General features: G+C 44.6%; 5 protein-coding genes across 5 annotated transcripts in view; 3 read left to right on the top strand and 2 right to left on the bottom strand.

The window, feature by feature from the left end:
• C922_01734 (hypothetical protein) overlaps window positions 1-605 on the bottom strand; it is a gene marked incomplete at both ends in the record, with an annotated part of 3119 nt that extends 2514 nt beyond the window's left edge. The window contains one exon of the mRNA XM_008817337.1: window positions 13-605. Coding sequence (XP_008815559.1) covers window positions 13-605 — 593 coding nt within the window. The remainder of the gene's footprint in view (window positions 1-12) is intronic.
• Window positions 606-1604: 999 nt separating this feature from the next.
• C922_01735 (hypothetical protein) lies at window positions 1605-4135 on the bottom strand (the record flags this gene model as incomplete). Its single annotated transcript, XM_008817338.1, has 5 exons — window positions 1605-1842; window positions 1986-2517; window positions 2724-2899; window positions 3025-3694; window positions 3844-4135. The coding sequence occupies 5 exons, from the start codon at window positions 4133-4135 to the stop codon at window positions 1605-1607; spliced, it is 1908 nt and encodes a 635-aa protein (XP_008815560.1).
• A 1722-nt stretch (window positions 4136-5857) lies between these two features.
• On the top strand, window positions 5858-11743 carry C922_01736 (hypothetical protein; the record flags this gene model as incomplete). The annotated part of the gene is made up of 1 exon (XM_008817339.1): window positions 5858-11743. The coding sequence occupies one exon, from the start codon at window positions 5858-5860 to the stop codon at window positions 11741-11743; it is 5886 nt and encodes a 1961-aa protein (XP_008815561.1).
• A 2652-nt stretch (window positions 11744-14395) lies between these two features.
• On the top strand, window positions 14396-19885 carry C922_01737 (hypothetical protein; the record flags this gene model as incomplete). The annotated part of the gene is made up of 3 exons (XM_008817340.1): window positions 14396-18089; window positions 18173-18581; window positions 18625-19885. The coding sequence occupies 3 exons, from the start codon at window positions 14396-14398 to the stop codon at window positions 19883-19885; spliced, it is 5364 nt and encodes a 1787-aa protein (XP_008815562.1).
• Window positions 19886-20666: 781 nt separating this feature from the next.
• On the top strand, window positions 20667-24708 carry C922_01738 (hypothetical protein; the record flags this gene model as incomplete). The annotated part of the gene is made up of 9 exons (XM_008817341.1): window positions 20667-20827; window positions 20913-22805; window positions 22964-23037; window positions 23199-23311; window positions 23434-23509; window positions 23654-23762; window positions 23895-24084; window positions 24271-24429; window positions 24607-24708. The coding sequence occupies 9 exons, from the start codon at window positions 20667-20669 to the stop codon at window positions 24706-24708; spliced, it is 2877 nt and encodes a 958-aa protein (XP_008815563.1).
• Window positions 24709-25576: the final 868 nt, after the last annotated feature.

Here is a 25576-nt window from a genome sequence, read left to right on the forward strand (position 1 = left end):
TCGCTGCTCAACTGGGTTGCCTCTTCGCTGCTCAACTGGGTTGCCTCTTCGCTGCTCAACTGGGTTGCCTCTTCGCCGCTCAACTGGGCTGCCTCTTCGCCGCTCAACTGGGCTGCCTCTTCGCCGCTCAACTGGTCTTCCTCTTCGACGCCTAACTCGCTGAATTGCTCCTTAATCTCCTGCAGGTCCCCATTCGCGGGCCGTTCCTTCTCGTCGTAAAAATTTTCATACCTGTGGAACAGCAAATCTTTCACTCTCTCAATTTGGACGTCCTTCACATTAAACCAGTAGCTCTTTCCGAATTTGTTTAGGATGTTCTTGGGATACTTGGCTGACTCGTCTCTGTTGATTACTACCAGGAGTTCGTACTCATCTTTGTCTGTCTTCTTAATGTCGAGGATGACCCCCCTGCAGTGTTTGAAGGCCCCTGTCGTGACGGTTACGTGTCCCCCGACCAGCGTCCCGATGTCCCTGATGGTAAAGGCGCGTGGCGGGCACTTTTCATCTCGATGTGCGTCGGCCTGCTCATCTCGACGTTGATCTGTCTGCTCATCGCTATGTTTGTCACTATTCGCACCATTTTGCGCTTCAAGTCGGCCATCCATGCGCATACCCCCTCGTGCACGGTTTAACTTGCCGCCGCGCCTTAGTCGACCCTTCCGCGGGCCATTCCACTGGCCATTCCAACTTCCCACTGACCCCCCACTGCTGCAGAGAAAGGAAAGCCTCCCCTTGTGAGCAGCTAATTCACTCCCATGGTGAGCGTGCAATGGCGAGATGCAGTTCGGATGGTTCGTGCCTTTGGTCCACTTCTTTGCAAAGAACGAGTTACCTATCAGTGTGAGAAATAAAGCTAAGGCGGACCTTTTAAGGGAAGAAATAGTCATGTCACACGGGAGAGGGATGCGTGGAGCTGTTCCTCGCTGGATCGGCTGTCAGATCTCGTACGAGCGGGTGCGGTGTGCTGCACGTAGAGGTACTCGTTTTGCTTTGCATCATTGTGGCTGGCCTCCTTTGGATTGCATCGCGTTGCGCTCTCCTGTGTTATATTATGTTACATTATATTATATTGTATTATATTATACGATATTATATTGTATTATATTGTGTTATATTGTATTTTTTTTTTTTTCTTTTTTTTCTTCCACTTGAACCCGTTTCATTGGGGGCATTCTTTATTTCCCCCGAGTTGGGGGGGGCACCTGATCACGAGCCCTGCGTACCGCGGCTCTCCTGTGTACGCGTGCGCCATTTGTTCGCCCCCCTTTTCTGGAAATCGGTTTTCCCTCTGTTGGGTACGACGTCGTGAATGACCTAAGTTGGAAGAGAAATTCAAAAAGGAGGGTCCAGCGGGAGCGAAGTGGAACGTAAGGAACTGGCGGGAAGGGATCCCAAGTTAAGAGACATGAAACAACTGCACACCCCCCGCACGGGCCACTGCAACGGTGAACAGTGGGCAGCCACCGGCAGGGTCACACGCAAACATGGGCTGGGTCAAATGCAAACGGGGGAGCATATGCACACACCTATGATAAATAGGTACACATTTAGCCGCCCCAGCTGGCGGCGCACAAGTGGTAGGTCCCCTCCCCACCGCTCCACCATCACTGAACACGGACACGCAAAATACTGAGGTAGGAATAAAACAAATCGTTCGACGTGTCGACAATTTTCTCAATCTCTGAAATGCGATCCCTGGACTTAACAAATAAGTGTTTCTTTTTTTCCTCGATGAGGGAGCTGCCTGCTTTGTTGTAGCTGCTGGAGATGAAGTCCTCCAGATTGTTCAGAATGTTTGAGCGACTGCCTTTGTATGCGTAGTACTCGTTTATTTCATCTTCGCTGCGGGGTGGCAGGGGACGGGCGGCAGACACGCATGGTGAGGACGCACCGCAGGGGTGGGAAACCATACGAGCAACCGGCTAAGCAACCATAGGGGTGTCCTCCGCAGCACCCGCTTAACCCTTGCCAGGCGCACTGCCTACCTGAGGCTGACGGAGGGATGCTCGTTATTCTTCACCTCGGCGAAGAAGTTAATAATTCTGGAGTTAAAATTTTCCTCCAATTCTTCCAATTTACGGAAATAATCCGAAATATGATCATTTATAAGCTTTATCATTTTAGAAACCTCCTTTTTGAAGCATTCGAGAAAATTATTAATTGAAACCATGTTGGCTAGTTCGTCGTTTATTAACTTGTCTCTAAAGAGGAAATTCTCCTGCATGTTTTTTTCTATATACTTTTTTATAATGTTGTATTTTTTTCCCTCAAGGAGGAGGATGTTGCTTTCATTTGGCTCCTTCTCCTCGGGGTTTTCACAAGGGGGTTCGGAGGTTCCCACGACGTGGGTGTGATCCTCTTGGGGGAGCTCCTCATCATTGTTTCGCTTGAAACGAAAATCTGCGCAGACATTTTGAACTTTTCTCGTAATTGTATCGTTAAGCATTTTGTGGTCACTTGCTTGGGTCCTTTTTTTATAAATGTCTGGGCATTTCCTCAGCTCCACGGGGGGAGGTTCTGCCGTGCGGGAAGCGGGAGCGTCGCTCGAAGGAGAGTCAGCGTGTGTTCCTGTGTAGTTTACACATGCATATGCATACTCTCACTGATGTGGACGTCCTTACTCATGTGGACGTCCTTACTCATGTGGACATCCTCACTCATGTGGACATTCTCACTCATGCCCACATCCTAACTCATCTGCTTCGGCGCGCGGCAGGACGTACCCTTTTCGCAACCCAGGAAGGCGAGGAGGGCACGCACCACTCGCTTGGACCTCTTCCGCAGCTGGTTGAACGCCGCAATGTTATTCTTCATGTACTGCGAGGTGAAGCTCTCCACGTCGCTTTCGAAAGTGCGAGAGCATTCGCTGCGTTGTTCGTTCAACTGGAGGATTTGGTCTCTGCGGTAGATGGGCGGTAAAGGGACGGTAAAGGGGTGATTAAGGGGCGGTAAAGTGGCGGTGTCGTTGTATATACCGCTTCTCCCATGTGGCACATATGTATAGCTTACTGCGCTTAGACTTACATGAGGGTGGAACTCATCAGGCGGACGTCGCGCAGAAAGTCCTCCTTAACCTTGGAGTAGTAATCAATTTTGAGGAAAACAGAAGGCTCCTTTTTTATGTCAAAGAGGGCCTGATCCAGCGTGGTTATATTGGACAAGTACGCTTCGCCGATTTTCTTTTCGTAATTGTCGCAATGGTTGGAGTCGATCTTCTCCTGGGGGGGCCTTTCTACAGGGGGATCCCCACCTTGGTACCCCTTGGACAAATCAGAAGGAAACCCTCGTCTTCTACAGCTACTCTCCCCCGTCAACAGCACGTTGTTAAAACATTTCAGAGTGGACAAAGTAGAACCCACTTGGATAAAGAGGTTCTGCTCCAGGCATATCGGATTATCCATTAAGTTAAGAAATTTTAATTTTCTTAAAACCCTCAGGTAAGTTACATTCTCCATATGTTTTATTCTATTTTTACTTAGAATTAGGATTTTTAATTCTACGTTATTGTCTAAGTTTTCTATTTTTTCGATTAGGTTATTGTGGAGGTTTATTTCTGACAGCTTTTCTAACTGACTGAGGTTTTTTATTTTTTTTATTTTGTTGTTGGATAGGCTTAAGATTTTCAGATTGGAGAGTCCTTCCAGGTTTTCGATTTCCTCGATGAGATTGTTGTCCAGGCGCAGTTCCTCCAGGCCTGCACAGGTGTGGGGGGAAGAGAGAATCAACGCCGAAGCGCTTGGTCAGTAGGGGTCATCAGAGGGGCACTCAGCAGTGGGCCACTCAGTAGTGAGACACTTTCGAAGCGAAGCTCCGAGGCCCATCTTAGAAACTCTCCGCGCATACTCCTAAAAAGGTCGATGTTCTGTATGAGGAGGATCTTCCTGTTTTCGAGGGACAACACCTTGGCGTGGTTAAACTCCTCAGTGAGGTTCTTTCCCCCAGGGGTCCCCCCACTTTTGCTTATTTCTTCGATTAGCATTTTCTCATTTATTACATTTGTGCCTATCCGCCTATAATCCCACTGTGGGATTATATCTTCGAAAAGGGCGTCGTCCTCATGTTGCCTCTTTTCATCATCATGGGGGTTATTAATGTTTGTCTTTTCCACCTCGTCGTCCTGTTCGTTTCCTCCCATTTTGTTTGCACGGAGTGAGCTACAAGTTTGGTTTTACTCCTTTGCAAATTAGTAGAGATGTAGTGATATGGGTTTTCTCTCTTTTTTTTTTTTTTTTTCTTTTTTTTTTTTTAATTATCCCCATCAGAAAGTGGATTCTTAAAAAAAAATGGACGGGTGAACAGTTGGGAAATTCGCTCTTTTTCTTTCCCCGCACCCGCGTGGACTTTTTTTTTTTTTTTTACTGCGTAATGCCGTTTGGAGAGAGAAAAAAAAGTACACGTGAGTGCGGGGAATTTTCACAGAAAGGTGTGCCAAGACAACGCGGATTGGAAGGAGAAAGGAGGAGTAGCAGCAGGGGCAGAAGCAGGAGCAGAAGCAGGGAGAAGGAGGATGGGGAAAAGTGCAGGGGTGAAAAAAAACAATCCCTCGCGAATGCCTAATGTGAAGAGGTTTACCCCTTTGAAGCGCGCCCCGCATTTTGCGGCGTCTAGATAGGCATAAGCGCAAGTTGCAATTTCGCTTGGTCTCGGCAATAGAGTGGGGGTAATTTCACGGGGGCAATTTAGTGGCCACCGCTCTTCCTGCCGCGAGTTGCGCCTCTTCACCCAGGCATGTCCGAGTAAAGGCATATGATTTCTCCCATTACGCGTATATCGGTAGAAAGACGGAAGGAAGATAACCTCGAGGGAAAAAATCCGTGGTCTACATTTTCGATTCCACCGCTTAACCATTTTGGAGGCCCTGTTAAAATGTACACCTCCCACTTAGGATCTCATCGTACCAATAGGGGGTAGCAAAAACGAGAGATGTGTGTCAATAAAGGGAAAGATGCTCCCATGGTGGAGGTGGCTTTGTCCAAATGGCCCCTATGCGAATTGGTTCGGGGGGTACGTACGCATCCGTGTGTTCTTCTCCCGCGGGGCAGCAGCAGCAGCCGATTTGGTGACCCACTTCGCGAAGAGGCCCAAAATGGGGAAAGTAAAGTTAAGAGGAATTCAATTGGGCTTCATCTGCGTCTCTACCATTATGGTTACCTTTGTGGTTACTTTTGTCTTTACCTTTGTTTTTACCTTTGTTTTTACCTCCATCTTTATGTTTCTTTTATTTTATTTTACCTATTCCTTCTTACTTATTTTTTTTTTTTTATCCCCCCAGCGCGCATGCAGCAAGTCAAATTCGCATGCAGAAAAAAGAATAACTGCAGACGCATCCTATGTTCTACTAAACGGAAAATAATACGTTACAATGTTTTGTTGAAATGATGAGAGATTTGACATGTTGGGATTTCCTTTTTCATTTTTCTCATTAATGAAGTCCCTGTTGCGCAATGGTTTAGCTGGAGATGACAACCCCCGGGGGCTGGGCGTGCGCCGTATATACAGCGGGCGCCCTGGTGGTTCGTTGCTCGTCTGGCGAGCATGCATAAGGTGGAGGGGGGATTCCTTTGGCAGTTGGCACATTCACGGGGCCTTAAAAATGGGGTTACAATTGCGTTAGCCCATACACATGCGTAAATAAAGACATGCCCAAAAGGAGACAGGTTTTTACTTACCGTCATTCAGTGACCCATTGACACTTGAGAGAGTCTGTTGTGGCGCTCGAACAAACTGACGAAACAGACGCGGGGCGCGCAGCTCTGCTCATTCGTCTGGAAAACCTCGTCACATTCACACCTGTTTCGTATACGCATATGCGTGTAAAGTGTGTGTTGTATTAACGCAGTTGTGTGTATGTGTCAGCATGAGCACCTGGACGGCTCTTTTGTCCTTCTTCCTCTTTGTGGACACAAAGATGAGACTGCTTTCTGTCCTGCCCCTTCTGCTGCTGCCACACTTGTGCAAACCATTCAACTGGAAGAATCTCCAAAATGTGCACGTAACAGTCAGGGAGTGTACCCTCTCCTTGATTGCTCTGATGGAGGAAGCGGAAAGCATTCGATTGGGTGAAAGGAACGACGAGAGGATGGCCCAAATTGTAGAAAACATGAAGAAGGCGAAGCAGATGTTACATGAAATGTACTTCTCCATTCGTCACTTGTTCTCCTCATTAGGGTTAACGTTTAGAAAGGAGCTATATCTCTTTGGAGTAGCGGAGGGAAACGTGTATGGAGAGGAGGCCGGACAAGGGGAAGAAAAACAGGAGGACAGCACAAATGGGAAGCGTTTCACCGATGAGGAGCACCTACGAGGTGTAAAAACACAGAGGGACCTGAAGGCCCTCCTTGGGGAAATGATTAATTACTACAAAAAAGAGTTCATTCAGAGTAAACCATCGACAAGTTGCTCCTACATCAATCAGAAGAATTCCCTCCGAAAGCAAATTGAAATTGTTAGAGCCACCCACAGCTACATAGCGACAAAACTGTATTATCGAGATTATTCGAAATATTTCCAACGTTTTCTCGGAAGCCAAAGGGACATGGTTAACGTCCTCTTTAATCCTGCTTTGGACATGAAGGAGGATGTTTATTCGGGTTTTTACGCCAACTACGGTGGGTTAATAGTGGATGAGCGGAAAAGCGGGGCAATGACTGGGCCGGAAGATGACCCGAAGGATCAGCGGAAAGATGGACCAAAGGGCAAGCCGCCAGACGGATCAACAGATGAGAGGCAAGATGGACAAAAGGGAAAGCCGCCAGACGGACCAAGGGTTAAACTACCAAGCTGCAGTGACGACTATAAAATCATTTCTGGAGAAAAATGCACCAAGAAGTTTGCACAGAGTGTAAAAAAGATGTTACATAATTTTGAGGCGTCACTGGAAGGGTACATTCACAGCTCCGTGGTGGAAATGAGAAAACAAATGATACAGGTGGAGGAGCAGCAGGAGGGGGAAAACTACTGCAGAGATTTGGCGAAAGAACTCAAGGAAAAGAGTTACGATAAAATACCGCTGGAAAAAATTGATCGATTTGAAGAAATGGCAAAAAATTACCTACACAAGGATCTGGACATGTTAGTGGAAAGGGAGAAGAAAAAACTGTATCGAAGGAGAAACTTCTTCGAGAAGTATTTTTTTTTCATTATCGAGACAATGCTGCAGGTTCGGCGCAGCGTGGAGGCGTCGTTGGAGGCGCTTTCGAGGGGGCTGGGGGGGGTTACAACTAAACCCGTCGCCGCAACAGGGAAACCGCCAACCCAAACAAATAAACCGCCAACCGAGACAGATAAAGCAGCCACCTCGACAGGCAAACCGCTAACCGGGGGGGCGGAAATCAAGCGCATCTTTCAACTGCTCGATGAGTACATAAGCATATACTCCTTTGTGTATGAGCAGCTAAAGGAGTACCACCTAAACGTGAGGGACATTTTCTCACTAGATTATATTCGAGAAAACTCCAAAGACAACAGAGACTACATAGCTGAAAGAATTGCACATCAGATGGATGGACTAAACGGTTCCTTCTTGAAGTACAAGAATGTGAAAAATAGATACGAGCAGTGGGTGGAGAAGGGCATACGGACGAGGAACTCGATGAGCACCTTTATAAAAGGAGAGTCAGTCGAAGCAGGAGGAAGCACGGAGAAGTCAGTCGAAGGAGCTGGCATCACGGAGAAGTCAGACGAAGGAGGAGACAGCGTTCATGGACAGGGACACTTCTCTTCACGCAACTTGAGGAAAAAGGACTTGCCAGAATTGTGGGCATCCACTTGGCGCAGAAGCAGCCAATCCTTTTTGAGCAAAGAAGACAAAGTGAAGAAAGACAAACTAAACGGGGAGCTAATCGAACGAGAGGACGAATATTTAAAAAGGCTGGAAAATGTTGTGACGCTTCTAACTAGATACAAAAAATTGAAAAACAAGAAAATCAAAATAAAGCACATTGCAGATATAGGCAAAGTGGAGATGCACCCCATTTTATTTAATATCAAATTGAGGAAAGATCAAATGGTAGGATTCTACAAAAGCATTCTTCTTTTTGCAAAAATATTTCTTCTAAAAAGGATTGTACTTACTCTAAAAATGAAGATAACCTTTTTGAGTAGAGTTACTCCATCGGCCTTTCTCCTGAGCAATCGTTTTTTGCTTCTCCTCTATGATATCCAACTGGAGCATCTGCGAAGTAGCTACCAGATTGGAGTGAACAAAGACTTCTGTCACAATTTGACTCTTCAAAATTTAGACGGCGTGATGAAACAGGGGGATATTTCTCACCTTCTCCTTAAGTACGTGATGTACATGTTTGGCCTCAATTCCGCGTTTATGAGTGCGCACCTTGGGGTAGACATTGGCCCCGGCGTGGGTAGCGACCACATTGGGGGGAATAACGCCTCGGAAGACGATGGAGACTTTGATGAGGATGACCCCCGTTGGAGCGCACATAACCTGAGAGTGGTGTACGAGCTGGCCAGAAAATTCAGCAGTAGGCCGCTCGTCGACGCAGCAGATTTTTTTCCATCGAGCAGGGCATCATCTCCAAAGGGGGAGAGCAGCACACACGATGAGAAAGTAAAAATCGCCTTCAGACAAATTCACTCGTACTTTTCCAGCATATTCAACAATGATGAAATTTCAGGGCACATTTTAAAAAAGTTCGAAATATGGGAGGAGCTGCGCTCCTCTGGTTGTTATGATGGGCCCTCCTGCTCCATAGACAGTCCCGTATACACCAAGGATGTGATAAGGAAGTCGATTTTTTACAACCTAAACGATATGTCACATCAATTCGGCATGGCAGATAAATTCGACGTGGAAGATAAATTCGACATGGCAGATCAATTCAACATGGCAGATCAATTCCACATGGCAGATCAATTCCACATGATAAACGAAGCGACTGTATCTTCTGTTAGCTCCTGCGCGTCTTCCCTATACTCTTACGCCTCTTCTTCCCCCTCGAAATTTCCATCCCATCTGCTAAACAATGCACTCATCAGGGGCTCGCTCTCCGAGGCGTACAAATACATGCTATACAAAACGCAGCAGAGCCAAGTTTTCAAATTGTACTCCAGATCCAAGGGCAGGAATATGACCTTCCTGGAGACTGTTTTTCTTCAGCTCATTTTGAATTTTGGGATGACTCCTTACAACAAGTTGAAGGGCACCATGGTGAACTCCTTTTGCAGGAAGGAGGGAAGGCTAGAGAAGGATGATATTTCTTCCAGTAAGGCTCAGGCGGGGCCACTCCCATACAGGGGAAGGAAATGGAACCGCGACATGATTCCACGTATCCGTTATATGCCAAAGGGAGAGCAGCTACAGGCGGGATTAGCCATTTCCTGCTCTGAGATGAAGCAATACGAGGAACATGATTCATATAACAAGACGCGTACTAAATGGGGGGACAGTAAAAGGGGAAGCAGTTATTCCTCTTCGTATGACAATGCCCCAAGTCACCGGATGCACCACCTAGTAGGCACCTGCGACTTGCTAAATGGAGACAAGAAAAAAATTACATCCTTTGAAGTGAAACACATAGAATACATTCCTAACGGAACACCATTCTTGACACCAGTGACAGAAAAGCAAAACATCATGTCAGACTACGAACTGTATGGCCTTTTCTTTCAAGGCGTGAGAGGGGAGGATAACAGGTACTCCCCTGATAAGAACAACTTCCCTGATAAGAACAACTCCCCTGAAAAGAACAACCCCCCTGAGAGGAACAACCCCCCTGAGGAGAATTCCACTGGGGTGAACTCAAAGCAAGACATCTACTGCAACGGAAAAAAAACTGGCCGTTTCGCCATTGGGCAGTCCGTGGTTTACCTTGGCGAAAGGGTGCCTGTAAAGGAGCCACTTATCGGACCCATGCTGTCCAAAAGTGCAGCTAGCCAAAAAGAAATCCTCTTCGAAAGAGAATCCATGGAGTGGTACAACATGGTTCTAAGTTGGCTATACAAGTACCAGGAGAAAAAAAATTGGAACCGCGAAAAGGTGAGAAAAATAGAAAGGGATATTTCTGGTCTGAGGTGGAGGGCCAAATTATACGAAGAAAATATTTCCTACGTGAAGAACAAGATGGCACAGATGATGGGTCTACCTCGGGGGGGGACCGATCGCCCAAGTGACCTGCAAAAGGAGTATCAAAGGGAAGTTTCAAATGCCGCTTGGGAGAAGTACAACTCGTTAATGGACATTTATAAAGACATCGTGGAGATGCTCCGAGAAAGGGAAAAGAGTCTAACCAAATTGAAGAAGGAAAACGAAAGGGAAGGCGAAAAAGAAGAAGCAGAAGAACAACCCGGCGTGGGTTACTACGGGGTAAGCAAGTACGCCTTTCTGAGAAAATATCAGGTGGAGGATCTGAATATGTATACCATGTATCATGAGAAAATTATGAAATACTTCCAGAAGCAAAACAGATGCTGTGATGCGTATATAAAGGAAATGAAAATCCACCTTCAGTTTTTCCCTCAAGTTTGTTGTTCCAATGGAGGGGAAAGACACAAGGAGAAGATGCTCAAGTACATATATATCAGCATCACCGACCTGGTGACCGATTTTATACGATGTGAAAATAACACCAATAGATTGCTCACGGATCTTAAAAAAGTAAAAGACACCCTACAAACAATGAACACTGTTAATGCGAATCTACACAGAAAGCAGAGAACGTTCCACCTCAGTACCAAATATTTTTACAGGGAAAAAAAAGAGGGAAATATTTATTTCTTCACAGATAAAATGGAAAATATAAAGACTTACAAAATTTACAAACAACTTATAGACAGTGTAAATGAAGATCTCATGTTCGTCATCGACATCATGGTGAGAAAAATAGAAGAGCGGAAAGAGCTTCTACAACAAGTGGAAGAGAAGATGCCTACCCTGCTGGACATAAAACGGATTCTCAAAACAGACAGCGAGATTGCATACATTCATGTTGAAACGTTATGTACAAATTTCTCTCATGAAAATATGCTAAACTACGATAAGGTAAACAATTTGGGGAAAAACTTTAAAGAAAAAATCGCCATTTATAAAAATGTCCTGAATAACATCAGGTACTCCTTTGAGCACGAACCTCACGTGAGCAACGATAATATGGCACTGTTTTACAACTTTGTGCACTACGATCGTGAGGAGAATACTGACGCGATGCAGTTTGCGGATGCGCTGTTGGCATATAACGAAGAGAGGATTGAGATGCCCCATCGAGGGGAGGAGGAAAACAACACGGGAGGGAGGCCCCTTACCAAGTACCAGAAAATCTGGAGGAAGCTAAACGCGCCCAAGGGGGGCGATGGGGGGATCGCCAAGGAAAGACATGACGACACAGGTGATGATAGCGATAGGGACCTTTACGACGACTGGGACGATGAGGAGTGGGCCGAAGATAGCCTGAAGGCTGCAGCGGACCGTGTGGAAAAGAACTGCGGAAATAGGAAGTGCCCACCAAACTCCTTCTGCTTTATTCATGCGTTTAATGAAGAATGTTTTTGCCTCCTTAACTATAACATGGTGGGGGGGAAGTGTATTATAAATGAACAGAATTCTTGCGCGGTGAAAAACGGGGGGTGCGATTTGAAGGCAACCTGCGAGTTGAAAAAAAATAGGGTAAATTGCATTTGCCCCATGGACACTAAGCCCATGCATGAGGGGGTCGTGTGCAGCTCTTCTTTCACCTCTTTATTTTCGCAGGTGCTCCTTTTGTTCGCCATCCTGGCGTTTGTCATTGAGTAGAGTCCGTGTCTACTATATGTCTGTATGTACGTGTGCATATATGCACATGACAGTATAGGCCTCTTATAACTTACGGGGAGCCCCTTCGGCTTGCTACCCTGGGGCTTGCAAAGTCGTGGAGGGGGCACGTTATCCACTGTGCCTCCCCCTTAGACACACTTCCCGTGGTGATTCCCTCCATCCCTTCCTTATTGGCCAAATTTTTATTCTTCTTTCCAGAGTTCTGCAACAGAGTGGTCTCTTGCGTTTGATGCATGGTCCGTCGTGTGGCGCCGTTTTTTTTTTTTTTTTTCACTTCTGCGCATTTTTTAGTGGCAACTTTTTCCCCCCCATTTTGCGTCCTAACCTTTTAACGGCAAAAAAATTTACACACCGCATGTACATTTTTGGGCAAATAGTAACCCCCAGACACACAGGTGCGCACAAAACCAACCGACTACTTTTTCACATTCTCAGCGGCGGCTTCGTTCAAGGGTAACCACCCCCTTCGCGCTGTTCGAAAAATGCGCGTTTATTTGGAAAACATCGAAAACTGAGAAATCGTCCGAAATGGAGGAAAAGGGGTGGAGAAAGCAACACTGCACTAGGTAAGAGGTAGCAAAAGTGTCACCTCCATTTGGCGAAGCTAAAAAAAAATTTTTTTTTCTTTTTTTTCGCCTGTGTATGTACAACATAAAGGGGTAAAAAAGGAGTAACAGGGGGGAGAACATGCAAAACAGCTGAGGCATCCTCTGCATCTCCACCCCTTAGTAATATGTAGTCCCTCCATTCCGCGTTAAGTGTTTTTTTTTTTATTTTATTTTCCCACCGATATATGTAAACACTTCACAATTCTGGTAATTTCACCTGGGTATATTTTCATTTCATTTATCTGCTTCCCTGCCCCCTTTCCCCCTTCTTTTTTTGTAACGCATAAAATGTATACACGGAAAATTTACGCGCACGTCTTGTGTGTGTGTATATGTGTGTACCGGATTTGTACGTATATATTTAACAGGATAAGCGGAATGGAAAGGAACATTTCTCCGCGTTTTCCATTTTTTTTTTCTTTTTAAATTGTTCGTTATAGCTTCGCATGTCCTCTTTATACATTGCTGCGTCCTTGGGAACTCAAGAAGTGGGAAGAAAAAAAAAAAAAAAAAAAAAAAAAAAAAAAAGGTGCAAATGTGCGTTTGGAAAAGTGTGAAGATGCAGAAGGACACTTTGAAATGGCCGCCAGGTAGTTGCAATAGTTGCATATCTGCATAGCTGGATGGTTGTGCGTCTGCAGAATGGGAGAGCGCCCGACGCTCGCGGGGAAGCAGTTTCGGATAATTTGGGAACGTTGCGCCGCCCGCTCGCGGCCATGGTGTAATATCCCCTTCGACTGCGAGTGCACTAATGGGTTGAAAAAATAAAGAAGAGGAGAGCGAGGGGGAGGCACAGCCAAGGTGAGAAAAATGGAGAATAAATAAGTGACGAAGTTACGAATAAACAAGTGGCAAAGTGAGGAATAAACAAAGTAACAAAATGGGGAATAAACGCCAAACGAAGGAAGATGGCGCAATGGGGCAGGCGAACGGCGAAGCACACCATAGTGGTGTAATTTCCCCCTCCCTTAACTGGTTATGAAATGAAAAGGTTCAAGGGGGAGAAGAAGAAGTGCATTAAAAAAGCGAAACAAACGGGAACAGACGGGAAAAAACATTTGTGCATATTCAAGTGATGCATACAAAACGAACACACGTTCATGCGTGTACACAATTTTCGCGAAATTTGTGCGTACATTTTTTTGTGTTGTTCCGTTACACGTTAATTTTCAGGGCAATTTTTCTCCGTCCATTTGGAGTCTTTTTCTGATCATTAATTTTTTTTTTTAATTTCAAGCGTAAGTGTGTAACGCGCGCTCGGTTTGACTTTGTGTAATTTTTTCCCGTAAATTGTTAACTCTTTCTTCTTTCACTTAACTGTTTCATGTTACATGTTTCATGTTTCTGTTAATTGTTTACTTTTCAACTGCCTATTGTTCATTTTGTTTCATCAAGCGCTGCTTCGTTTCACTTTGTTTTTTTCTTTTCTTTCTTTTATTTCATTGTTTACACTTTGAAATGATGTTTATTTAATCACTAAAAAGAAGAAAAAAAAAAAAGATAAACAAGTGAACACTTTAAAGGGTACTTTTTTTTTTTTTTTTTTAGAACAAATTAAAGGAAATTTCCTTTTTTCTTTTTCCATGTGTTACAAATGAACATTTTTTTTTTTTTAATAGAACAATTGGGTGAAAGCAGATTGTATGTATAGTCACACACACGTACGTGAAGGCATATGTGTGAACGCACGTGTCCCCTTACATATACACGCACACCCGTGTGCAAGGCGTACTTGTGACGTACACCGCGTCCGGGTATTGCTTTCCTCTACCCATATGACGCAGCCGTCGTTTCAGTAGCCTGTGCATGTGTACATATATATATACACCCACGTGCACGTACCCGCATACACAGCAACACACACACCAGCATACACAGTAACACACACACAGCAACAGGCAAGTATATGAAAACACATTGGCCACTTTTAAGATGCAACAATAATGCTCATTTTTGGTAGGCCCATTTTCCGTACATTTTTAAACCCCACATATTTTGATTATTGAATTAAACGAATTCGAAAATGAAGACGCTACTCTTTTTGTTGTCTTTCATTTTTTTCGTTACCAAATGTCAATGTGAACCTGAAAATTATAGACAGCTTCTAGTCAAGCTGGACAAGTTAGAGGAGCTCGTGGTGGATGGCTACGAGCTGTTCCACAAAGAAAAGTTAAAAACAGAAAAGATTAACAAGGAAGATATTAATGATCCAAAGAGTGAGGTTAATATTTTAGCTTTCAAAATAAGAGATTTGGTCAACAAGTTTTTGCAGCTACAAATTCCTGGCCATGGTGACTTGCTACTCATGATAAGAGAATTGGTCTTGAATATCAATGGGCTAAAATATCTTGTGGAGAGCTACGAGGAATTCAACCAATTGATGCACGTGATAAACTTCCACTATGACTTGTTGAGGGCGAAACTCAACGACATGTGCGCCCACGAGTATTGCAAAATACCCGAGCATCTGAAAATCAATGAAAAGGAGCTGGACATGCTGAAGAAAGTTGTGCTCGGTTATAGGAAACCCCTGGATAACATAAAGGACGACATTGGGAAAATGGAAGCCTTCATCACGAAAAACAAGGAAACAATAAAAAAAATAAACGAGTTAATTACTGCGGAGAATAAGAAATTGAGCGGCCAGCGCACAGGCGCAATAGCCGATGGTACTCAAATTACTAGAGGCAGTTCTGCAAGTTCTCCTTCGACTGTCACTGTTTCGACTCCTACTGTTTCGGGTGACACTCATTCGACGACCACCGGTTCGACTACCGCCCCTGCGACTACCACCAGTTCTCCTGTCACTGTATCAGCTTCTGAAAATGGAAGTTACGAGAACGAGAAACCCATCTTCCAGGCCATGTACAACATCACATTTTACACGAACCAATTGGTTGAGGCGCAAAAGTTAATTGAAGTCCTGGAGAAGCGCGTGGGAGTGCTGAAGAAGCACAAAAGCATCAAGGCGCTACTCGACCAGATCGAACAAGAAAAGACAAATCTTCCAAATGGTAATCCCCCCGCTACACATCTTACACATGAACAAGAAGCAGCGAAAAAGAAAATTGCAGACCTCGAGGAGCAAATCGTAGCCATCGCCAAAACGGTGAACTTCGACCTCGACGGCCTATTCACCAACACAGAGGAATTGGAGTACTATTTGAGGGAGAAGGCAAAGGTGACCGACATGCTAATCATCCCCGAAAGCACCCAGGCAGCTAGCACCCAGGCAGCTAGCACCCAGGCAGGAAGCACTCCCACAAAGACAGTTCCAAGCATGAAAGAGAGCTACCCACACGGAATAACCTACGGTCTAGCAGAAAGCACCATTTTCGAACTGATAGAAAAAACTGGATCCGAGGAGACCTTTGGTGATTTGGAAAATCCGGATGATGGAAAGCTGCCACAGAAGGAAATCATCCTTAGTGAAGACAAGAGAAAAGAGTTGATGGACAAAATTATGAATAAAATTAAAATGGAAGAAGAGAAATTGGACAGCCTAAAAAAGAAATACGAAGACCAACTTAAGAAGTACGAGGAGAAGGTTAAGGACTTCCAACAAACACATAAGGAATTTTATGAAGCAAGACTGAACAACACCCTTGTTGGAGACAAATTTGCTAACTTTAAGACCAAAAGGGATGCATATATGACGGAGAAAATAGAACTAGAGAAATGCACATACCAACAGGAAGCCGCTCTGATTAAGAAGCTGAAAAAACAGCTTACCTATTTGGAGGACTACACCTTAAGGAAAGATATCGCCAACGATGAAATTAACTCCTTTAGCGCTATGGAGTGGAAACTAAAGAGCCGAATTTATGAGCTATCTAAGGAAGTTCGTAAAAATGAAAACAAACTGGTCCTGGAAAACAAGTTCGACTTTTCCGGGGTTGTGGAACTGCAAGTACAGAAAGTGTTGATAATAAAAAAAATCCAGGCTCTAAAAAATATCCAGAATCATCTTAAAAATGCCAAGGTGAAAGACGACCTTTACGTTCCAAAGGTGTACAAGACTGGCGAGAAACCCGAGCCCCACTACTTGATTGTCCTCAAAAAGGAGATTGACAAATTGAAGGACTTTATCCCGAAAATTGAGGCCATGATCACCACTGAGAAGGCCAACCTCGCCAAGGAAGCGGCAGCGACCCAGGGACAATCGCTTAGAGGAGAAAGTGAAACATCTCCAGCAGCTCCAGCAGCTCCAGCACCTTCAACATCTTTAGCATCTGACACAACAACACTTGCAACAACAACATCTAACACAGCAACATCTGCAACAACAACATCTAACACAGCAACATCTGCAACCACAACATCTGCCACAACAACATCTGACACAACAACATCTGACACAACAACATCTGACACAACAACATCTGACACAACAACATCTGACACAACAACATCTGCCACAACAACATCTGACACACCAACACCTGCAACAACAACATCTGACACACCAACACCTGCAACAACAACATCTGACACGCCAACACCTGCAACAACAACTGAAATATCAATACCCACAACAACACCTACACCAGCAGCTGCACCTGCACCTGCGGCACCATCCATGTCCAAAGTGGAATACCTCGAAAAACTCCTCAACTTCTTAAAATCCGCTTACGCATGCCACAAGCACATCTTCGTGACCAACTCCACCATGAAAAAGGAACTACTGGATCAGTACAAACTTACGACTGATGAGGAAAACAAAATTAAGCAGAGCAAATGCGATAAACTGGATCTTATATTCAATGTCCAGAACAACTTGCCAGCCATGTACTCTATATATGACACCATGAGGGACGACCTGCAGAACCTTTACATTGAGTTGTACGAGAAGGAAATGATTTATAACATATATAAGAACAAAGAGAAGGACACGAGACTTAAGGCTCTCCTGGAAACTACTAATCCAGTAACCACAGTAGGAACAGTAAGTCAAGGCAACTCTACCTCAGTTGTAACAAACACACAAACTACACCCCATGAAGAAGGAAGCAACACCGTAAAAGCTAACTGCGATGATAAACCTGAAGACCTCCTTATGCAAATGGAAATGATTTACGAAAAGCACATATCCGAAATGGACAAGTACAACGAAAATTTCAACAAGTTCCTGGAATCCAAAAAACAGAAAATCACCACAATGAAGGATGAAGAGTGGAAAGCATTAGGTACTGAAATTGAACAGCTGAAGAAAAAGATACAAGTATCTCTGGACCACTATGGAAAGTACAAACTCAAATTGGAAAGATTCCTGAAGAAGAAAAAGAAAGTTACTAATACCAAGGGACAAATTAAAGGACTGACGATTTTGAAAAACAAATTGGAAAGAAGAAAAAATCTTCTGAATATCCCAACAAGTGTATTAAAAAATTTCACCGTCTTCTTCAACAAGAAGAGAGAATCAGAAAAGAAGGAAGTGGAAAATACACTTAAGAACACCGATATTTTGTTGAACTATTATAAGGCACTAGCCAAATATTACATGAGTGAGCCCTTTCCATTGAAGACCATAAGTGAAGAGTCACTGCAGAAGGAGGACAACTACCTAAACTTAAAAAAGTTTAAAGTGCTGAGCAGAATGGAAGGAAGACTTGGAGATAACATCCAATTGGAGAAGGAAAACATAAGCTACCTTTCCAGTGGATTGCACCACGTCTTTACAGAACTGAAGGAAATTATCGACAACAAGAAATACTCCGGTAATGACCACAACAAGAACGCTGAAAAAGTTAAGGAGGCATTGAGGGCCTACCAAGAATTGATCCCCATGGTGGCCACTCAGGAAACCGCACGGGTACCAGTAGCACCAGCGGTAACAGAAGGACCAGCATCAGCGGTAACACCAGCAGTAGCACCAGTAGCACCAGAAGCACCAGAAGCAACAACAGCAGAAGAGGCAGCAGAAGAGGCAGCAGTCGAAGCAGCAGCTGGAGCACCAGCATCAGGAGAAGCCCCAGCAGTAACAGTACCATCAGCAACAGTACGGGCAGGAGCAACAACAACAACACAAGGGGCCGTAGGAGAAGCAGGAGCAACAACAACAACAATAACAACACAAGGAGGCGTAGGAGAAGCAGGAGCAACAACAACAACAACAACAACAATAACGACACAAGAAGACGCAGGATCAACAACAACGACAACAACAACAATAACAACAACAACAACACAAGGAGGCGCAGGATCAACAAGTGTAATTGCACAGGACTACGACGAGGACTATGACAAGTTTAGGTTCCACCCGTTCGTCTACAAAAATGACGACGAAGGCTATGACGAGGAGGAAGAAGAAAACAAGGAGGCAGACCAAGTAACAACGGGAGAGGACGAAAATCAGGAGACGCCTGAAGTCATCGTACCACCAGGAATAAACGAGTACGAAGTGGTCTACATCAAGCCATTAGCAGGAATGTACAAAACCATAAAGAAGCAACTGGAGAATCACGTGACCGCATTAAACACTAATATAACGGACATGTTAGATTCTAGGTTCAAGAAGAGAAACTACTTCTTAGGTGTTCTAAACTTTGACCTGAACCCATTTAAATATTCCTCAACCGGGGATAACATCATTAAGGACCCATACAAGTTGCTGGATTTGGAGAAGAAGAAGAAGATGCTGGGCGGATACAACTACATCGGTATGTCAATCGAAAAGGACTTGGCCACTGCGAATGACGGCCTGGCGTACTACAATAAGATGAATGACCTGTACAAGAAGCAGTTGGATGCAGTGAATAAAAAGATTAAGGAAGTGGAAGATGAGATTAAAAAGATACCAGACGGGGAACCTAATGCTGCTACCAACAACCAATTGATTGCCGTAAAGGAAGAGTCGAAGAGTTACCTCCCGTTCCTGAACAGCATCAAAAAGGAGTACGAGTCCCTCGTGAGCATGGTGATCACCTACACTAACAACCTAAAAAAATTCATCAACAACTTCCAGATAGAGAAAAGAGAAACTGAGATCATTATAAAGAAATTGGAAGACTACAGAAAAATGGACGAGAAGTTGGAGAACTACAGACAATCGAAGGAAGAAGCTAATGTGATATCTTCTGGTCTTCTGGACAAATTGAAGAAATCAAAATTGATTAATGAAGAAGAGTCCAAGAAGATATTATCCGAGGTATTAAATATGGGAACTCATTTGTTGAATATGGGTTCGGAACATAAGTGTATAGACACCACGGTGCCTGATAATGCAGCCTGCTACAGGTACTTGGATGGAAGGGAAGAATGGAGATGCTTATTAAACTTTAAGAAGGAAGGAGACAAATGTGTGGCAGCATCGAATGTGACTTGTACGGATAACAATGGTGGTTGTGCCCCTGAAGCTGAATGTAACATGAATGAGAACAATCAAGTTGTGTGTAAATGTACTAAAGAAGGTTCTGAGCCACTCTATGAGGGAGTTTTCTGTAGCTCCTCCAGCTTCCTAAGCTTGTCCTTCTTTTTGCTCCTTTTACTTTTCCTCTTTTGCATGGAGCTTTAAAATAAAACAAGAAAACTGCAGCGGTGCCATGTGTAATTTTTTTTTTTTCTGCCTAGCATTTTAAGTTCTTCTGAAGTGGGCTTTGGCTGCACATTTTTCACAATTTTTTTTTTTTAATAATGGCATAAAAAAAAAAAAAAAAAAAATCCTTAAACATATACAACCTTACATAAGCTTTACTAGATAAATCCATTGACAAGTTTTCATCGGGATAATTTTCCTGTCATGTTTACACCATGGTGAGAGTGAGAGGAGGCCTTTAACCCGCCAACGTGTATGCATATAACATAGGAGCTACTTCACCCCCGTGAAGGGGTCAGTACCATGCACATATATACACATGGGAACATACCAGTTACATTGCTCTCTTTGGAATGCTAATGGGCGCTGACAACACGGTTGGAAGCAGAGCAACATCAAAACGTGTGGTGATAAAATTGACCCCCGTGGTTCATCCCCTTGTTGCTTATATATTTATATATATTATATACAACATATGGCTTCAGCATTCTTTTTTTAAATTCCAAACTAGCACAATTTAGTAACTTTTTTTCCCTTTTTTTTTTTAATCAAAAATACAGCTTAAACTTTTTCACCGCCCGGTTCTCTTCGTTCCTGTGGTTGGTGATTATTCCCCCGGTTGGTTCAGAAAAGAAAAATCCTGATTTTGTGTACAACTCTTGCTTGAAAATGACTCTAGGTTATTCCCAATGACGGATTGGAAAAGTTCACTTTGAAATTCCCGCGCGATTAGCGGCATAACTATGAATGACCACTGTTAATGTCGGAGGTAGGAACTGGGCGACCAGGGGGGGAGGGCGGTCATCACGCAAGCAACGGGGTGGGCAACCGGGTACGCAACCACGTGAATAACCTCGTGAGTAACCACCCGAGCAACGGCGCGAACGGTACTGGCGGTGGAGGAGGGGACGCCGAACTGATGTTGAGTGTCGATGCTCATCTGGCAAGAGGAATACCCAGTTTTCCCCCAGGGTATAAACGGAAATGCTCTTCCGCCCCCGTCGAGTGAGAAGAAAAGCAAATCGAAGGAGGACATGCACATTCAGGGGAATATTGCTATAGAGGAGGGAATCCCCCGCACACGTAATTGTTCGGAAAAAAAAAATATCCACGGGGATGACAGAACAAAGCATGTGCGTGGAAGCAGAAAAAAATTTTGCCTTAACGGGAACAAGAAGTGCGCAAAAAAAAGCGGCACACAAAATTATTATACCATCAACGAATGGAACGATGAACAAACAAATTGCAATTTAAAAAATGAAGAAATATGTTTTTTTCGAGGGGACCAAAATAACAAAATGAATTATGCACACCTGCATGGGAACAACAAGAGTGTTCCAAATAGGGAGGAAAGTCAGGGGAGTGGAAAAAAGATAAACAGCAATGTTCACGTGGTTAGTGACATAAAGCAGAGCGCCCACGTGGGGGGTACGTCCAACCACAATCTGAGTGACAAGAAGGATGGAAAAAGTGTTGAGACGAACCATGTGGATAGGGAGCAGCATCATAAGGAGATACTCCAGAGGGGGAGGAGAAACCATTATAGTGATGGAAAATTTGGGAGGCAACAGCCAAATGTAAATTACTACAATAGGTTCGATTACGTGAAAAGGGAAAGGATGGTGGAGCATTATAAAATGTTAGACGCCGTTTACTCCAGCCATAGTGGAAGGAGCAATCGGTACTACCATCAAAGGGGCAGCTACCGAAACGAATCCACAGGTAGGGGAACAACGGATCGGTGTCATCGTTACTACCCCAAAGAGAGAAGCGACAAGGTGGCAGAAGGGGGCAGGAGAGACCGAAATGGAACTATACATAACAGCGGTCATTCGGTTAGCTCACCTTTGAATAATCCCCCCTACGGTAGCAACACGGAGATGCATTACCCAAATATCATCGTCAAGAGAAGGGCAAACAGCAAGACTACCTTCTTCAGTCACACTGGTGAACATGATAAGGGAAGGCAAAAACAAGTGCGCGGGGTTGAGGTGGACCAATCAGTGGATTCATCCCAACAAAATTCTGCACACACAAATGAAGTTCATCCCAGTCACGGGAAAACACACTCACCATTTAATCGGAACGAGAAATCGGAAGAACACTTCACGTATAGCCTCCACGAAACGAATGAGAGAAGTACACCCACGCTGCAAAATAGTTATTTAAATGAATCGAGACCAGTCAACATGGCTGCAAATGGTCGTGGAAGAGCTCTGCTTGAAAAAGAAACTGAAAGAGGCCAAAGTGGGCCGTATTATATTCATCATGGGGTGAAAAATAATGACGTGGTGGAAGTTCCAAGGGAAGAATCTAACTGGCAAAGCACAAATAACGATTTGGAGAAAATGGACGACACGAATGAGACCGCCAGTGGAGGTACCAACCAGAAGGATACCCCACCGATGGGAGGCAGCCAAAATGGGAATCACCATTTGAGGAAGTTGAAGAGGGAAGAAGAAAAAAAAAAAGTAATGAACTGGAAGCTGGAGGAACAGACGCTGCTTGAGGAAGGATTGCGAATTTACAAGGATTTAAAAAATTGCCCAGAAAAATGGGAAAAGGTTAGTGAAATTGTGAAGACCAAAGGTCCAGAGGACTGCTTGAAGCGCTTCCTCTATTGCAGGTTCGTGGTTCTGAAGGAGAAGCAGAAGATGGAGAAGGAGCGACAAGAGCGGGAACGGGAGCTGAAGCGGGAAGAGCAGAGCGAACTCGAACCCAACGAATCGAACGAACCGAATGAGGAAGGCAGTGAACAGGAGAATAACGAGGAGTTGGAGCAGGACATTGATAGCGACGACATGAACATAAACAACAATGCCAACATAACGGGGAAGAGTCTTGTGCTTAGCAACGTCCACATCAAAAATATATCGCTGTACAAGGCCGTCCAGTTGAAGTAGGTGCTTGCAACGGGGCTTTCGCATGGGGGGTCCACGACCGCCAGAAGGCTCACGCAGTCGTGTACACCCCATATGCATACACTTCTTATGTGCTCTCTTCGTATGTGACCTCTTCACATATACATGCCCATGGATCCCCCCCTTATCCCCCAAGGCTACAGCTGCTTTGCACCCGGTGCTGCAACACATTTGATTTCGCCACCACGAGCAAAGACGCTCCCCAGTTAGGTAGAGTGAGAATGTCCGCCCTGAGCATTTGATGCGTTAGGCGTTTTCTTTTTGTCGTCTTTTTGTTTTCTTTTTGTTGTCTCCCTTTTTTTTCATTCTGGCATATCATGATGTTATTCTTTCTCCCCCCCCCCCCCCCCCCCCCCCCCCTTTGCATGCAGTCTGCACCTGCGTGAACTGCAGCAGCAGTGTCGTTGTGGAGGTGTACAGAAATATTTGCTTCATGGAGAACAGCTGCGTGTGCGTTTTGAAGTTTAACCAGTGCTCGCTGATGGTAAGTCGAGGGTAGAAACAACCCCACGGAATATATTTATTTTTTTTCTTTTTTGCGGCGTGCGCCTTACCTTTATGTTTACCCATTTTTACATTATTTTTTCCCCTCCCCCTCTTTTTTAGGACTTATTAAGCGGGGATTACAGCGTGAATTGCGAAAGCTGCGGGAGGAAGAGCATCCTGAAGAATGTCACTTCTGGTACTGTCTCAAATCGAATGGGCGTCTGCCCAGGGGGAGGAGTTGCCTCTCCTCGCATGCATGTGTGTGCAATGATGAAGGTACCCCTACTGGCGCACCGTCATTTTTTACCGATACGCTATTTACCCCCACTCCCCATGACAGGCAAAGAAATGCACGTGAACTGCCAGAAGTGCTTCACCAAGCTGGAGTTCAAATACAGCGGCTTCTCCTTTGACGAGATAGTCAGCGCAAACAATGCCGCGATAAAGAAGTAAAGCCACTTGTGTGTATCTGTGTGTACCAACAGGGGGGCACGCATGTGCACACATATGCCCTCCAATGCGTATACGTCTGTGCACCCATAAAATAGTTTGCACTCGTGCACGCATTTCCCCCTTTGCAGAATCGACGAAATGATAAACAAACTGTTCACGAAAAAAAAATCCACCAAGAAGGCCGTGCCTCGACCGAACGATTTGAAGATAGAAAAATTCAAAAACGTCATAAAAGTAAATAATATAGAAGTGAAGGATGGTGCATGCAAGCATTTTAAAAAGTCCCATCGCCTCTTCAAATTCCCCTGTTGTAACAAGGTGAGCAGTTGCCGCGTATTGACGACCCACCCCGGGGTGTATATACACTGAGATGGGCATGTGGTACATGTGCACCCTTCCTTATTGTTTTTGTTCGCTTTCCGTTTCCACCCTTTCTAAAATACAACATCACTATGTTTTACTCCGCCCCCACCGTACGATATTTTTCTTTCTCCCTTTTTAAAGATATTTCCGTGCCCCACTTGCCACGATTTAAATAGCAACCACGAATGTTGTATTGCCAAGCGGGTGATTTGCGGATTTTGTTTCCGTGAATTTGATGACGACGACGTGTGTATATGTCAGCGGGACAAGAAGACGAAGAAAGGCGGGAACTTCTGGGAGGTTTGCGAAATGAGAAAAAAAAACGTCGGGCGCGTCACCCACCTGTGCCAACTGTGCCATATGTACATACCGGTTATATAGCGACGCACGCGCAACATGCGCACGTGTGTTCATACACGTATACCGCTTCGCGCGGCCACACACCTTTCACCACTGCCCCCATTTCAACTTTTCAAGGGAGGAAAAGGATGCCGCAACGCAGTCACGTTAAGCAAAAATGACTCCAAAAAGTACAAGTTGTTGAACCGGCAAACTGTGCAGAAGAAAAAGAAGAAGTAGCAGGGGGGTCTCTCGCACGCAGGCGAGTCAAACAGACGCGTCAAACCGGCGCGTCGACACATTTGTGCCATTTGGATCTTCACAAATGGGGGGAATACATACTGTGCTGCGCAGTATGTGGCTTTAATTTTTGTTTTCTCTTTTTTGCACGTTTCTTCACTTTTTAATTTTTTTTCCCACCCCGGCGCAGTTCTTTTACGAGCACTTTTTTTACGTGAACTTTTTCTACGACCATTTCTTCCATGCGCATTTCTGCCACGCGCATTTTTTTCCAATTAGCACTTGCCTCTTTTTTCTTTCGCCTCACATTTATAACGCTGTGTGTGATTTACTTTTAAAAATCTAATTTACTATGATGCGTGAATTTAAATTGGGGAATCCATTTGCGGCAGATGGGTAGGAGGTTAAAAAAAAATTTGATGAGCGGTAGGTGTCTGTGTGTAAATGGGCGGATAATTGGACAACTAGATAATGGTCACGTAAAGGGTTGACTTGGTGAGGAACCTCGCGCGTGGCTTCAAAGGCACACCCGTTGGCTATTCGTCAGCAACGCTGAGGCAATCACGCAAAAACAAAAAAAAGAAAAAGAAAGGAAAAAGCGGGCGCGAAGCGACGCACAAAGAAAACACAAAGCGAATGACATAAATAAAATGACACGATAAACACGATAGACACGACAAAGACGCTACGTATAAAATAAAGGGCATGCAACTTTACAAAAAAAAAAGAAGAAAAGGGGCCTTTCCGAGACGGCATCAAATTGGGTCCTTAGGGGACAAAAACAAATATTGGCACCTGCGGTGGGGGAAAGGAAGGGGGCGACGGAATTGGGAACGCGCGGTATGGACGAGCGTGAAGCCAAGGAAAT

This window comes from Plasmodium inui (assembly GCF_000524495.1).
Source record: "Plasmodium inui San Antonio 1 unplaced genomic scaffold supercont1.5, whole genome shotgun sequence".
In the NCBI taxonomy this organism is placed as follows: domain Eukaryota; phylum Apicomplexa; class Aconoidasida; order Haemosporida; family Plasmodiidae; genus Plasmodium; species Plasmodium inui.